The sequence below is a fragment of the Eupeodes corollae genome, chromosome 3, assembly GCF_945859685.1.
Source record: "Eupeodes corollae chromosome 3, idEupCoro1.1, whole genome shotgun sequence".
Taxonomy (NCBI): Eukaryota; Metazoa; Arthropoda; class Insecta; order Diptera; family Syrphidae; genus Eupeodes; species Eupeodes corollae.
Window position 1 is genome coordinate 38,089,039 of NC_079149.1, and position 14,436 is coordinate 38,103,474.

A 14,436-nucleotide genomic window follows, 5' to 3' on the forward strand; every position below is an offset into this window, starting at 1 on the left:
AAGCTTAAATGCGTCACATGTCTGTTTACTTTGTCTAAAGCTGCTTTGACTTATGATGGTTCAAATTTTGATAATAAAATCAACCCTTAAAAAATTTAACAACATATTATAAATGTTAAAATATACTGTAAAAGTACTGAAATTTTGAAGTCAGTTCGCAGTTTTGTTAAAAAAGTTTTCTGACCGTGGTAAATCTCGAAGATGTGATAACAATTGACCACCGCGATTGAGTAATTTACTCTCCTTTTTTTTCTTGATGCTATAAGTAAAGACCCAAATTGCTTACAATCTGTTTTTCACTGTCACTGTTAAAATCAAAATAATATTTATTTTCAGTATCGAAATAAATCGTGATTGTTTAGCTATTATCTTTTTGGCAACACTGGTTTAAACAGCTGACTCATGTTTCGTGTTTTGTTTCACTGTCAAACATCTTAAGTTTGGTTTATAATTTAAATATGAATTGTCTTATAAACAAACAACGCTTGAAAATGATTGAATTTTATTATAAAAATGCGTGCTCTGCTAAGAAAGTTCTTCGCGCTCTTTTTCCAGCGAGCGACGAAGCTAATTTATGGCTCAATGTACTTCTCCAACGAGAATGCATATCGTAACGTAACTGTGAATAGTAAGCGCTACCGTGAAATCATTTCCAACTTTTTTTTACCCAAAATGCAAGAATTTAACTTGCATTGCATTTGGTTTTAACAGGACGGTGCCACATGCCACACAGGACGCGCAACAATTGACTTATTGATAGGCGAGTTCGGTTAACATTTTAATTCACGTTCGGTGCACGATATTGGTGCCCTATATCGTGCGATCTAACACCTTTAGACTATTTTTTTGGGGCTATACAGACAAGCCCGCTTCAATTGACGGAAGAGAACATTGAAGCATTTATTCATGAGATACCGGCCGAAATGTTGGAAAGAGTTTGCCAAAATTGGACTAAATTAATGGATCATTTGGGGAGCAGTTAAGTTCAACATTTGCATGAAATAATCTTCAAACATAAAATACATGCACCGTACTATCAATTAAAATTACGATTTCATTTTTCTGAATTCTGTGTGTTTTTTTAAACTTTCCTATGGCTTTTAAAAAATCACCCTTTAATACCAGTTTTTGGAAACCCTATATTAATATTATACCGGAATTAGAAATTAGTGGTCTCATTGATAGACCAAATAAACCAGTCCTGGCTTGACGTCAAACTGAAAACACGACATCGTCAATGACAAAAAGTAATTATGAAGGATTCAGAAGTTCCCGGAATTGAATATGCCTTAAAAATTGAGGCCAACATTTTTTTGATAAAAAAAAAGGGGGAAGAGATTTAACTTCGAAATGCCGTATTTAAAAATGCAACAAACTTCCCTTTTTTTAATATCGCCTGGATATTGAAGTCTTTCAATCTTTGAGCTGTTCCAGTTGATTTTCAAGTTCAAATTCCGTGGAAATAAATTACTTCTGATTCCTAATCTTCACTTTTTGACACTTTTTGAAAAAAAGGGCAAACTAAACTTGCAAGTACAATTAAAAAAAATTAATGAAAACGTCCACACCATAAATGGTTGAAAGCCATAAACCGCCAAGCCATCAAACTTCACTTTTTTAGATGTGTACTTATTAGAATAGGGAAGTAAAAACCTTTCCATTATTTACCTCTAAATGCAAAAACAAAAATTCAAATGAATTGAAAATTACTATTGATTTGTTTGCACTGACGACCGCCAAAGGTTAAGGCAAAGGTATATCCTTTTGAAGTTAAATAAACTAAAATTTTCAGTTCCTCGGTAAATAAACCATCAAAAGTCAAAACTCTATTCAGCATGTCACTGCGGCGCGGCGTGGCACGATGATGGATGTAAACAAAGCAAACGAACAATGGTCACATTCAATAAACCATCAGCAGTTCAGAAAACCAACAAGCAAACAACGTTAGCCCGCGGGATATTGTTTCAAATTTGAATACTGAATTCGTAGTACAAGTTTTCAATTGAAAATTCATGAACATTTTATTTAAACAGCTAAAAAAAGTTCTTAATTCTGAATTTTTGTAAAAAAATAAAGGAAAATAAAACCGCGTCAAGAGATTTGCAGAAGATTTTGTTTGATATGAAAGAAACTTAAAACAAAATTATGATACCAACATTACATAAAAAAAATATGTGTGTATTTGTTTTTCCAGCACTTATACCTATAGAGGTAGAGTTTTTGAGAGAAATTACCAAGAAATCATTTATTTTCTGGGAAATAAGTTTACTCAAAGCAACCACTCCATACAAAATTCTTATTAAAATTATATGATCAAGCTAAGTGGGGTAGTTAAGGTATTTTTAAAGCACTTAAAACTAAGTGTAGATACCTTAAGAGTCCTTTATGTTGCATTCTATATATAACAACTTTCAAGTATTCTTCAAAAGTTTCTTTTGATTTCTTCATTGAAATGTTTCAATAATTAAAAATATAATTAGTTACAATAGTTTAAATATTTTTTTTCCACCAAGAAAGAAAAGCACAAACAAAAACGTTTAGTCGTCTTCACAAAATAAAATTCTGTAGGACTTCATGATTTAGTTCTAACACCTCATGTTTAAGAATTATGATACAAACATGCCAAAAGGTGACTTGTTAAGTTAACAATACAGCCCCCGTCCTTCTGAAAATTTTGCAAACATAGTGACAGCAATTGTTTAAAATAATCTTCTTAAGTATAAAAAATCGTTATTTCTTGAACATAATTTAATAAAAGATAAAATTGTGTAGGTATCATTTTCCATAAAAATAAATGTCAAAAGCATCCTCCTATCCAAAAAGCAGACAAGGACATATCCTTCACAAGTTGTTCCATTTATTTTATTAAGTTTAATATAAATAAAAGGCTCCAGCATCACATATGTTATGTTTGCAGGAATAGTACATTAAACTAGAATAAAAACTTACATCTTTATCTCCAAGTCTTTCTACTCGACAGTAAAGAAATCCTGTCTGTCCTACTGTCACTGTGACATTTCGAGGTACATCAAAGTCAAAATATGGCAGGATACTTGAAGGAGATAATGTTGTTGACGTCGTTGTCATCGTTGTTGAATATGAACTTAACGATTCTGCAAAAAAAAAATAAGACAAAAATCTGTCATTAGATACCAGAAAACTATTTTTGAAAATACAAATAATATATTTTAAGCTATTACCACCCCCCCCCCCAAAGATATATCGTTCTTATTCGATTATAAATTCTCCTTCTAAATTTATACTTCATCGAATTTATATCCCTTTAACAAATAAATAATAAATATAAAATAAAATAAGTCGATTTGCAATATTTTGTTTAAATCTGTGCAAACAAAAAAATTCATATATTGTTCCAGGGAAAAGTAGATCAACGTTTTAGGTCCACTCATCCCAAAGGAAGAAAATATATTCCATTCAATTCGATTCGTTTCGATTCGATTCAAACAAAAATAAAGAAAAACTTAAACATACGAACAGAAAAAGTTTCACTTACTCGGAAATAAAAGTTCTGACTTGGCAATGGAACGGGAGCAAGGAAGGAAGGAAGAACTCTTTTTTTCTACACAAACAACATAATTGAAACACAAAGACGCCAAGGATTTTTTTCTTCCTGGATCAGGTTCGGGGTTTTTGTTTTTGTTGATGTTTTGTTTTTGGGTTTACTCTTTCTTTTTAATTTTAAAAACACATAAATAAAATTTTGTTTCACTTCAAACCTCAACCAAATATAATCGAAAAACGGAAATATATGAAGGAGAGGTGTGGGACTACGACGACGCCCACCCAATATCCGGTGGGTGGAATGATGAGCTTATGGAAAATGTAAACCTTTACCTACCTACTCGTATATCTCCCACTGTGTATATTCATTATAAGTGTTATCTTTTTTGAGCATTCAATGAAACTTCATATACGATTATTATTATTATTGTTTTTTTTTCTTTTTTTCTATTATGATAATCCTCTTTGAAATCAGTACTTTTGTTTTATATGCTTTTATTCATACAGTTCAGAAAGTACTCAATATGTGTAGGGATGGTATGGTACATATGTTGCATGTGAAATATTATGAATATTGTGGTAGAATAAAGTTTCAAAAAGTTAAAGCAAAGTGATTGTATCTTAAAATTAATTTCATATTCAAAACAACAAAATAAAACGTTAGTTTGAGATTATAAATAATGGGAATAAATTTCCAATTAAATTTGTGAGAAGGTTGTTTTAATTTTGTATTTTATTTTCTGCAAACTTTATCATTTGAAAGAGTTTTTTTCGTTTGTATTATTTCTTGAAATTAATTAAAACAAATACATTTGGTTTTGAAAGATACCAAAAAACACAAAAAAAAACAAAAATCGCCTTGTTATTTGTCCTTAATCCTCATATGGATTTTTTGAGTAGTAATTCCAAAATTATTTATAAATATATCTGTGTGTAATAAGATACTAGTTAAAGTAGTAAGATACTAGTTAAAGTAACGTTTACTTACTTACTTAAGGTGGCGCTACAGTCCTGTGTGAACTAGGGCCTCACCCAACAAACTTCTCCATCTAGCTCGGTCCCTAGCTAGATGTCTCCAGTTTCGCGCTCCAAGTTAGGTGAGGTCACCTTCCACTTGTGCGCGCCACCTGATCCGCGGTCTTTCTCTACTGCGCTGTTCTGTGGGTTTGGATTCGAAGACTTTCCGGGCCGGAGCATTGGTTTCCATGCGCTCTACGTGACCCAGCCATCTTAGTCGTTGGACTTTTACCCTTCTGGCTAAGTCTACGTCGCTGTACAGCCCATAGAGCTCGTCGTTCCATCTTCTCCTCCACTCCCCTTCGATGCATACGGGACCGTAGATCACACGAAGAACTTTTCTCTCGAAACGACCCAAGGTGTTTTCATCCGCTTTTGTCATAGTCCATGCTTCTGCACCGTATAGCAGGACGGGGATGATAAGGGTCGTTTACAGAGGAGCCTAGGTAGACGAAGTGCTTGACTACCTCAAAGTTACGTCTGTCGATGGTGACGTTTTGACTAAGACGTCGGTGTTTTATGTCCTTTCTTGACGACAGCATGTACTTTGTTTTGCCCTCATTAACCGTTCAACCTATTTTTGCTGCCTCTGCCTCAATACTCACAAAAGCCCCATTGACATCACGCTGAGTTCTTCCGATTAGGTCAATGTCATCAGCATATGCTAGTAATTGGACAGTTTTTTGAAAGATAGTGCATCTAGTGTTGACGTGTGAGCTCAGCACTATGCTTTCAAGCACGATGTTAAAAAAATCACATGACAGCGCATCACCTTGTCTAAAACCTTTTTTGACATCGAAAGGTTCTGTTAAGCTGTTTCCAACCTTTATGGAGCAGCGTGAATTCTCCATGGTCATTCTGCACAAAAATAGACATGGCTCCATACAGCTCGCACCTGTAGATGCTGTCATATGCGGCCTTGAAATCGATGAAAAGATGGAGGGTGTCGATTTGGTGTTCTTGGGTTTTTTCCAGGATCTGCCGTAATGTGAATATTTGATCAACTGTGGAATTTCCTGGTCCAAGACCACACAAATGCAGAAAAGATTTTATAGGCGATATTAAGTAGACTGATTCCTCTATAGTTGCGCAGTTTAGAGGGTCTCCTTTTTTCAGGATCGGGCAAACAATACTGAGGTTCCATTCATCGGGCATGCTTTCTTTCGACCATATCTTACAGATAAGTTGGTGTATGCTCGTTACCAACTTATTTCCAGCTGCTTTAAAGAGCTCGGCATTCAAGCCATCCGCTCCAGCGGCTTTATTAGACTTCAGCTTAGATATGGCAATCTTTACTTCGTCTAAGTCGGAAGGACGGGATTGTTGGATTTCGTCGTCTATGTTGAATGCATCATTCTGCCTGCCAGCGGAATTCAGTTCGTCGTCGCCGTTATAGAGTCTGCAGAAGTGGTCCTTCCATATCCTCAGCATTGACTGCGGTTCCACTATGATGTTTGCACTTTTGTCTTTGCAGCCTTCGGTTCTAGGTGCAGGTATGCACCTGTGAATTTCGTTTCACCTGTTCATAAAACTTACGAACCTCATTCCTGCTTTTATACCTCTCAACATCTTCGACCGCACGCTTCTCATGCCCTCTCTTTTTCCTTCTGAGAAGTCGGCGTTCCTCTCGCTTATTCTCCTCATAGAGCTCATGAGCAGCTCTCGTCCTTTTATGCAGCGCAGCTTTGCGTGCCTGTTGTTTGGCTGCATTTGCCTGCCGACATTCCTCATCAAACCGGGGGTTAATTGTTGGTGGCTGTTTGAAACGCAGCACATCAGAGGCGGCTTCTCTGTTTGCATCTTGGCAATGTTGCCACTGGTTTTCGATACATTGTGTTGGCGGCAGAGAACTTCGAGAGAGGTTACTTGTAACTCGGTCGGAAAAGGATTTGGCGATCTCTGGTGATTGTAGCCGTTCGACTTTGTACCTTCCCCAGCACCTCCCTGTTTTGCCATGAGTCTGAAAACCTGAAGTGCTACCTTGGCTACAACGAGGTTGTTATCCGAGTTGAGTTGATGTTAGCTCCTCGGAAAGTTCGTACATCCATAATGCTGGAAGCGTGTCTGGCGTCGATCGCAATATGGTCAATCTGGTTGACGGTAGATTGATCTGGAGAAGTCCAAGCTCCTTTGTGGATGTTGAGGTGTGGAAATCGAGTACTAGCTACCATGACGCTTCGCTCCATATCAAAATCTATGAGCCTACAGGCTGTTCTTCCCGGTTATTCCACCAAAGATGTCTTCCCTTCCTAGCTTGGCATTAAAATCGCCTATGACTACTTTAATATCGTAGCTAGGGCACTGCTCATATGTTTTGTCTAGGAGCTCGAAGAACATATCTTTGGTGCTGTCGTCTTTCTTTTCTGTGGTGCGTGCGTGCATATCAGGCGAATGTTGCCGAATTTAGCTTTGATGCGTATGGTCATGAGGCGCTCATTGATGCACCTATAGCTCAAGACTTCTTGCCTAAGTCTGACCCCAATGATGAAGCCGCATCCAAATAAGCACTGTTGGTTTTCGTGGTAGCAGTCACCATAGTAAATATAGCAGTTTTTCATCCTCTTTTTGCTAAGGGAACTAAAATTCCATGTGCATATCCGAAGTTCGTTGTCATTTATTCGTTTGCGTTGGTTGTCAACAATAAATCCGTCGTATCCGAGACTTGTTGGTGCGCTGTTACTACCATATTTACTTCGCTATATTGCTTATTTATTTAATAGTATACTTACCACATCCAAGTTTCCATTAGAATTGAAGAAGGCCAAAATTATTCCCGTCCCTAAAAAGCAAACAGTTTCTGCTACAGGAAGTCGGCCCAATGCTATTCTTCCGTTTCTTTCAAAGGCCGTCGAAAAGCCTATTTTAAAGCAGATACAAAAATACCTAACAATTAACAACTTGTTGAATTCCTGTCAATATGGTTTTCGTCCAAAGCGCAGCTGCCTTACTTTTCGTGACTGATGAAATAAAATTCACAATGTACAATGATTATATGACACTGCTAACGTTTTTAGACCATTCAAAGGCCTTTGACACTGTAAGCCATCCAATTCTGTGTAAAAAGGTGCGGAGAAGTATTTGTTTTTCCTTAGAATCCTGTAAGCTTGTTCATTCGTACCTTAGCGGAAGACAACAATGCGTGGTGACAAGTGAACGTTCTTCTTCCTTTCTCAATGTCTTACCTGGAGTGCCTCAGGGATCTATCCTAGGACCAATCCTCTTCTCACTATATGTAAACGAGCTTCCACATGTTTTTAAAAATTGTCTGATTCATCTTTATGCTGATGATGTACAGCTCCTTATAAATAGACCATTTGTAGTAAAAAATGATACCGTAGATTTAATGAATGAGGACCTGCTCCTCATTCTACAATGGTCCAAAAAGAATCCTTAAATCCTCTCAAATCAACAGCTCTTCCGATCTATCGCTAAACCTTTGATTTTTCGGTCTTAAGCACCTTAAAACTTGAAGGCGAAGTCATTAACTATGTCAGTACTGCCACAAATTTAGGGATAATTTTCAATCGTACCCTTACATGGAACGACCACCTTCATAGTGCCATTGAAAAAGTCTATGGTAGTCTTCGTGCTCTTCAGTTCACTCGAAGTTTCATCCCTACTAAAACTAAATTGCTACTTGCCAAAACTCTTATACTACTCATTATGTTATATGCATGTCAATTTTTTTGGACTCTACCACTAGCCGCAAATTAAATTTTGCTTATAATAACATTACCCCCTACGTCTTTGATCTGCGACGATATGACCACATATCGAACTTTGCGCAACGTATATCTCGATGTTGTCTTGACAGTTTACTAAACTTCCGATAGTAAACTATCTGCATGAAATCATTCAAACTCAACAACTTTCCTTGTTTCTCAAGGTCTCCTTATACAACTTCGATTTAAATATATCACTACTGAGCGTCAATTTTTTGTCCATGTTACACCCCTTTGGAACTCCCTGCCCAAAGCGATGAAAAGTATAAGGAGCGCAAATAGGTTTAAATCCTTAGTTTTCAATTATTTGGCAAATCGTTGATAATATTTATTAGGTAAGTCCTCATCTTTCTCATTTTTTTTTCTTTTTTATTTTCTCTTTTTTACATTTTACATTTTACATTTTCATATTTAAAGGCTGCAAAAGTTTATAAGCCTTATTTCCTACGTTGTAAGCTATTTTAAAATAAATAAATACAAATACAAATGCCATGTTATGAACTTCCACAAACCCTTCACAACTATCTTACCTGATAGAAATAATTGGGGAAACAATATACCACAATTAAATGAGTTGGCTATATCTCTACCCTTACTTCTCGGTACAGTGTTATGTGCAGGTTTTTTCGGAAACAATCGATCTAGCTTACCAAATTGAAGCTTGTACATTTATGTCGCGAACTGTCAGTTCTTGGCTTACAGCACTACATTAGACTCTGTTGGGTACATTAATGTATCTACGAATGAGAGAAGCAATGAACTTGTGATGAAAGGTACCACTCTAGACCAATCCAATACAGACTCTTAAATATAGCCACAATATGATGTGATTTAATTAACAGATAATTTGTAACAAAATACACCATGAAGCCAATTAACGATAAAAGCCTTGACACCTGCGCCACAGAAAAATCTCTGCGGCCACAACCTATTGTGAGAAAACAGGAAAAAATAAGTTTTCTTAACGACGACATATGCAAAGGGTATAACAATCAGTAAGAACACGAAGACTCACTACTCTTTTCCTATGGCACTGTCCAGCATTGTGTCATACAAGACACAAATTCATAGGAAAAAACTAAGTGGCTGGATAACAACAACAAATAGAGTAATAGGTTATGCACTCACTTTTAAAGAAGTAATAAAACTGTCTGGGTAAAACAAGGAATCTATCAATTACCAGCCCATTTACCGTAATGAACCTATAAATACAGTCTTCTAACTTTCATTGTTTTAGCAACACACTTCTTTGTAAGTAACAACATTTTGTAAACAACTATTTATTTAACATATGATCACACCTCTTGTGGAACGATCACATACGCGATGTCGCCAAAAATGCCGCTAGGTGAATGGGTTTTCTTAGGCGATGCAATAAATATTTCACCTCTTCTGATCTGACTGTTATCTACAAGGCTTAGATAAGTCCAAAGCTTGATTTTAACTCCCATCTCTGGGCTGGTGCTCCTGCAATTTACTTAAACCTCTTGAAAGCAGAGCATTAAAATTGGTAGCCGATAATATCATCATAAGTTCATTTGTTTCGCTTGAACATTGTCGTAAGGTATCTTGTCTGACCCTTTTTTTACCGTTATTTAAACAGTTTATGCTCTAGAGAAATAGCCAGCTGCATTCTTCCCCTTAAACAGTTCAACCGTAATACTCATGCTTCTAGGAATGCTCATTAGCATACCCTCGGGCCCATACAGAGATTCGTTCTTTAGCCGTACTATGCGAAAGTGGAATGCCTTACCACACTCTGTTTTTCCTAGCCATTGCAATATTCATTAATTAAAAACCAATATGCACCGACATCTCCTTTCAAACCCTTTCTCCTTTTCCTAGCGCTCAAACTATATGATTGAATTTCGCTAAAGCATTTGACAGGGTGCATCACAATATTCTATTGAAAAAACTTAAAAAAATCGGGTTTCATTAAATAATCGTTATCCTATGTACATATTGATTCAAATCTATCAAATCCTATACATGTTTCATCAGGTGTTCCCCAGGGAAGCCATTTAGGTCCGATCTTATTCCACGTTTTCATTAATGACTTACTTGATGTACTTCAAAAATCAATGTGCCTTCTGTTTGCAGATGATCTGAAATTTTTAGCCGTATTCAAAGTTCAAGCGATTGCGATCTTTTGCAAAAGGAAATCAAAACTCTTTCTGACTGGTGTAAGATAAATCAATTCAATCTGAGTATTCCTAAATTTCAATCACTCTCTTTCACTCGTCGCCAATTTTCGATTGACTACAATTTCCACAATAAATAAATATGTTTTAAGTTTTAATAGAATCCTTAATGCAATGTTTGGCTTAAAAATGTGTAATGTATTGTTCCCAATTGTTTTATACAATTTGAAAACTATTTCAAAACATTTAAAAAAACTAAAGTAAGTGCAGTAGAAATATGATCCTTAACCAAATTAAATTTTTGGAAATACAAATTTTTTGACATATTTTTAATTAAATGTCTTTTTTCAAATGCCCAGAAATAATGTTAAAGGGACCTTTATTTGAGTTAGGAAAAAAAAGAAAACAACTTGCTCATTTTGAGATAAAACAAAACGAGAAAGGACATACGAATCAACAGAAAATGTCTGTTAAGAAAAATTAGATAAAGCAAACCTTTTTATTTAATAACCTCATATTTCATTATTTTTAAACCTTCGAAAATGTTGTCTACCTTAAAGGGTATCCGTAACAATGTATGTATAATTGTTTTCAAAATACGGTTATTGGTTCCATTTTTGGGATGAATAAACTTTGCATATGTAACAACAAAATTATAGAAATTAAACGTTTACTAATCCTTGTTAAAAGTGTTTTTGAAATATTTCTTCAAGGCATTCCTAAGCAACAATCGTTGGCATCTAAAAATTAAAATTAACAAGCTAGACACAGACATATTTCAGACTTCAAAGCATTTAGAAAAGAAATATTTATCAATTTCAACTTAAGATCCATATTCTCTTCTGTATCCACATAAAATATACCTTCAGACATCTGACATAGCCATTTAAATCAAGTACCTATAAGATATAAATAAAAAGGACTGATTTGTAAATTAAGGAACATCTAAACAAATTTATTGAGAATATCAAAATTCTCATTTCAATAGTCATTACTCTTAAAATTGGCAAGCGGATAACAAAGTTAAAATAAACCTATCTTCTTGAATTCACAACCCAAATCCTCCACCTCTTTCAACTTCATAATATCCTTTGGCCTAAATCTGTATTTTTGTTGCTTCGATGTTGTGATGAGCATGAATGCGTTCATAAAAACAATTCTTTTTGTTTTTATTTATATTTTTATTTGTTGTTGTTGTTTCTCATATAAATTTTATTTACAATCGATTGCTCCATTCATAGAGATGTATATTATGGAAAAAGAACAATAAATAAATCATCAACAACAAAACACCGATGAAGAGAATATAGAGAAAAATACATACATTCATATACAAAGGAGTTCTTTGAGTCTTGCCGGTTCGGTTCATTGAAATTCCACAAATCTCAAATTCTTTTGAAAATTCAATTGTCCTGCTTCGCCAATTTCGATCAATTATTCCGAATCATTGTGATATAGGGCAGCAGTAGTAGAAGGAGCACATACACTCAACTTTGTTATCCAAAGCTTAGGTGGGTTTCTATACTACTTCACTTGTCGACTTGGTGGGATGGGGAGAACAACAAAATCCTTAAGTATTCCAGCAACGTAAAGTGTGTATATTATTCGCATGAAATAAATTTAAGTGGGATATCCTTACGTCAGGGATGAAACAAATTATAACACTACAGTGCTAGGTTAAGAGTGTGTAAAATTATTAGGACACGGTGCTTGCGTTTCTGAGAGTTCATATTTTTCTTCTTTTTTTTCATTTACAAAAATAAAAAACGATGTTACATATGTTTTAAGATGTTCTTAAGGAGGTCATAAATATTTTATGTGAGGTTTCGGACTTATCCAAGTATGGAAATTTTGAAGGAGAATTTTTATAATTTGCGGTCATTGAGAAATTTATAGCCAACTTCAGCTATGTTATGCATTTTAAATTATTAATGTCATTTAAATTTGTCAATATTTTGCTAATTCTTGGAATAACAAATTTTATTTTAATAATGCCGCTATAAAAATACAATACCAGTTTTAAAATGTCTTTTTTATATGTATATGTTTTCAAAAATTGTATTTTTTCAAATCTAATTAAAATCGAAATTATCTTGTATCATAATAGGTTATTTACATAATCTGTTTTGTTTTGTTTTAACCTAAAAATAGCAAATAAACCCCTTAAAACGGGTATATACAAATTCATATATTTATTTATAAGTCAACAACCAAACAAAACCCAACGGTAGAAGATTAAACAAAAATTTTAAATAAATACTAATTATGTTTAATGGTATCAAGCAAATAAGTTTAGAAAACACTCATGTGGCAAAATAAAAGAACAAATATAATTTTTGAAAAAGGTATATGGAAATTATGAACAGGGATACACGTGCCGTGTATGAAGGTTAAAAATGGCAAAAGGACCCAGTGTTTTTAAGATAATGAACAAAATAAATTCAGAAGCTTAAAATTGGATAGAAATATTTTTCCGAATGCAAATAGGTGAATTGAAATTGTGGTAGCTTTTCAACTTAAAAGATTTGAGTTCTTTTTATTAATTAACTATTTTTGACGAAATCTTTCTTTCTCTTAAAATAATTGTTTGTCAAAAAAAAAACTAACTAGCATGCGACCATACAAAATCATTGATGTATTGTTACACCGAGATAACACAAGTCAACGTTTGTCTCATTTCCTAAAAGTGTCATTTTCAAATCCAGTTAAAAAATACTTCTATCAAATACCCAAAAACAGACCCCGAAGTAATAAATCAAATTTGTAAAGCATTTTGAGTAAAAAAGAACGGGCTGGAGTCGAAGTGTTTGGGCAACAAAACTTATTTTAAGCATTTTTTTAAATTATTTATTACAAAAATTCTGTATGGCCCAAATTTGGTCAGCAAAACCGTTGCTTCTGTATTTCAATATGATTTTCCTTTTTATTCAATTTCAGTATTTTGAAGACATTATTTTTCAAGGAAAATGTTTTTGAATGTTTTAATTTAAATGCTTTGTTTTTTTTTTTTTCACGGGTACTGCCTCTTGCGAGGTATGGACAGATTCTCCAAGAGTAATTCTTGTTTTCTCAAATTTGCCGTTCAGATTCGGCTTTAAACTGTAGGTCAGTCACTAGGCCCTAGTTCTCAAACGGACTGTTGCGCCAACCAATTTAATTTATTTAAATGTTTTTGAGGATAAAGTAACATACTAATTTGGTTTTACTAAGGCGATGCAAGAAGTTTTTCATCCAAGGCTTGAGTATAACTCCCATATCTGGGCTGGTGCTCCTGCAACTTACTTAAGCCTTTTGGACAGTTTTGACCGTAGAGCATTTAGAGCATTGATTGGTGATAATACCATCATAAGATCATTTATGTCGCTTGAATATTGTCGAAAAGTTTCTTGTCTCACCCTCTTGTAACGTTATTTTAACGGTTTATGTTTTAGAGAAATAGCCATCTGCATTCCTCCCCTTAAACAGTTCAACCGTAATACTCGTGCTTAGGAATGCAATATACCCTCGATACCAACTCGATGTCGTATTGACAAGTACGGAGAGTAGTTCTTAAGCCGTACTAACTGAATGTAGAATGCCTTTTCACACTCTGTCTTTGCTAGCCATTGCAATATTCAGGAATTCAAAACCAATATGCACTAACCCCTCCTTTCAACACCTCTTTCACTTTTCTAGTGCTCCGTGTCCCTACATAGGGTAGTATTATTCCCTTGAGTCTTCACTTATTATAAAAAAAAATAAACCTGCTTTGCAAAACATTTGTACTTATGATTATATTTTTTGGATAGTGGTGAATTCGGTGTGTTCCTTAAAAATTGTTAGTTTTCATTTTTTAAGTTACTTGGATGTATTTAAAGGGTTATTCAAGGCGGGTGGATTTTGAAATAGAATTAAAAAAGCTGTGTGTGAAGTATTTAAAAAATTATTTATTTTTTTGAAAGGCGCTTGTATGCCATTAAGTGTACAATATGACATCATTCAAATGTCAACCTCAGCTTCTTACGGTGAAACGGATCTGAGTGGACCAGTTTTCA

The 14,436-nt window shown here is 34.6% G+C and overlaps 1 protein-coding gene across 1 annotated transcript in view; it reads right to left on the reverse strand.

Moving 5' to 3' along the window:
- LOC129950424 (zwei Ig domain protein zig-8) overlaps positions 1–14,436 on the reverse strand; it is a 358,168-nt gene that overhangs the window by 166,465 nt on the left and 177,267 nt on the right. The window contains exon 2 of the mRNA XM_056062365.1: positions 2,950–3,113. Coding sequence (XP_055918340.1) covers positions 2,950–3,113 — 164 coding nt within the window. The remainder of the gene's footprint in view (positions 1–2,949; positions 3,114–14,436) is intronic.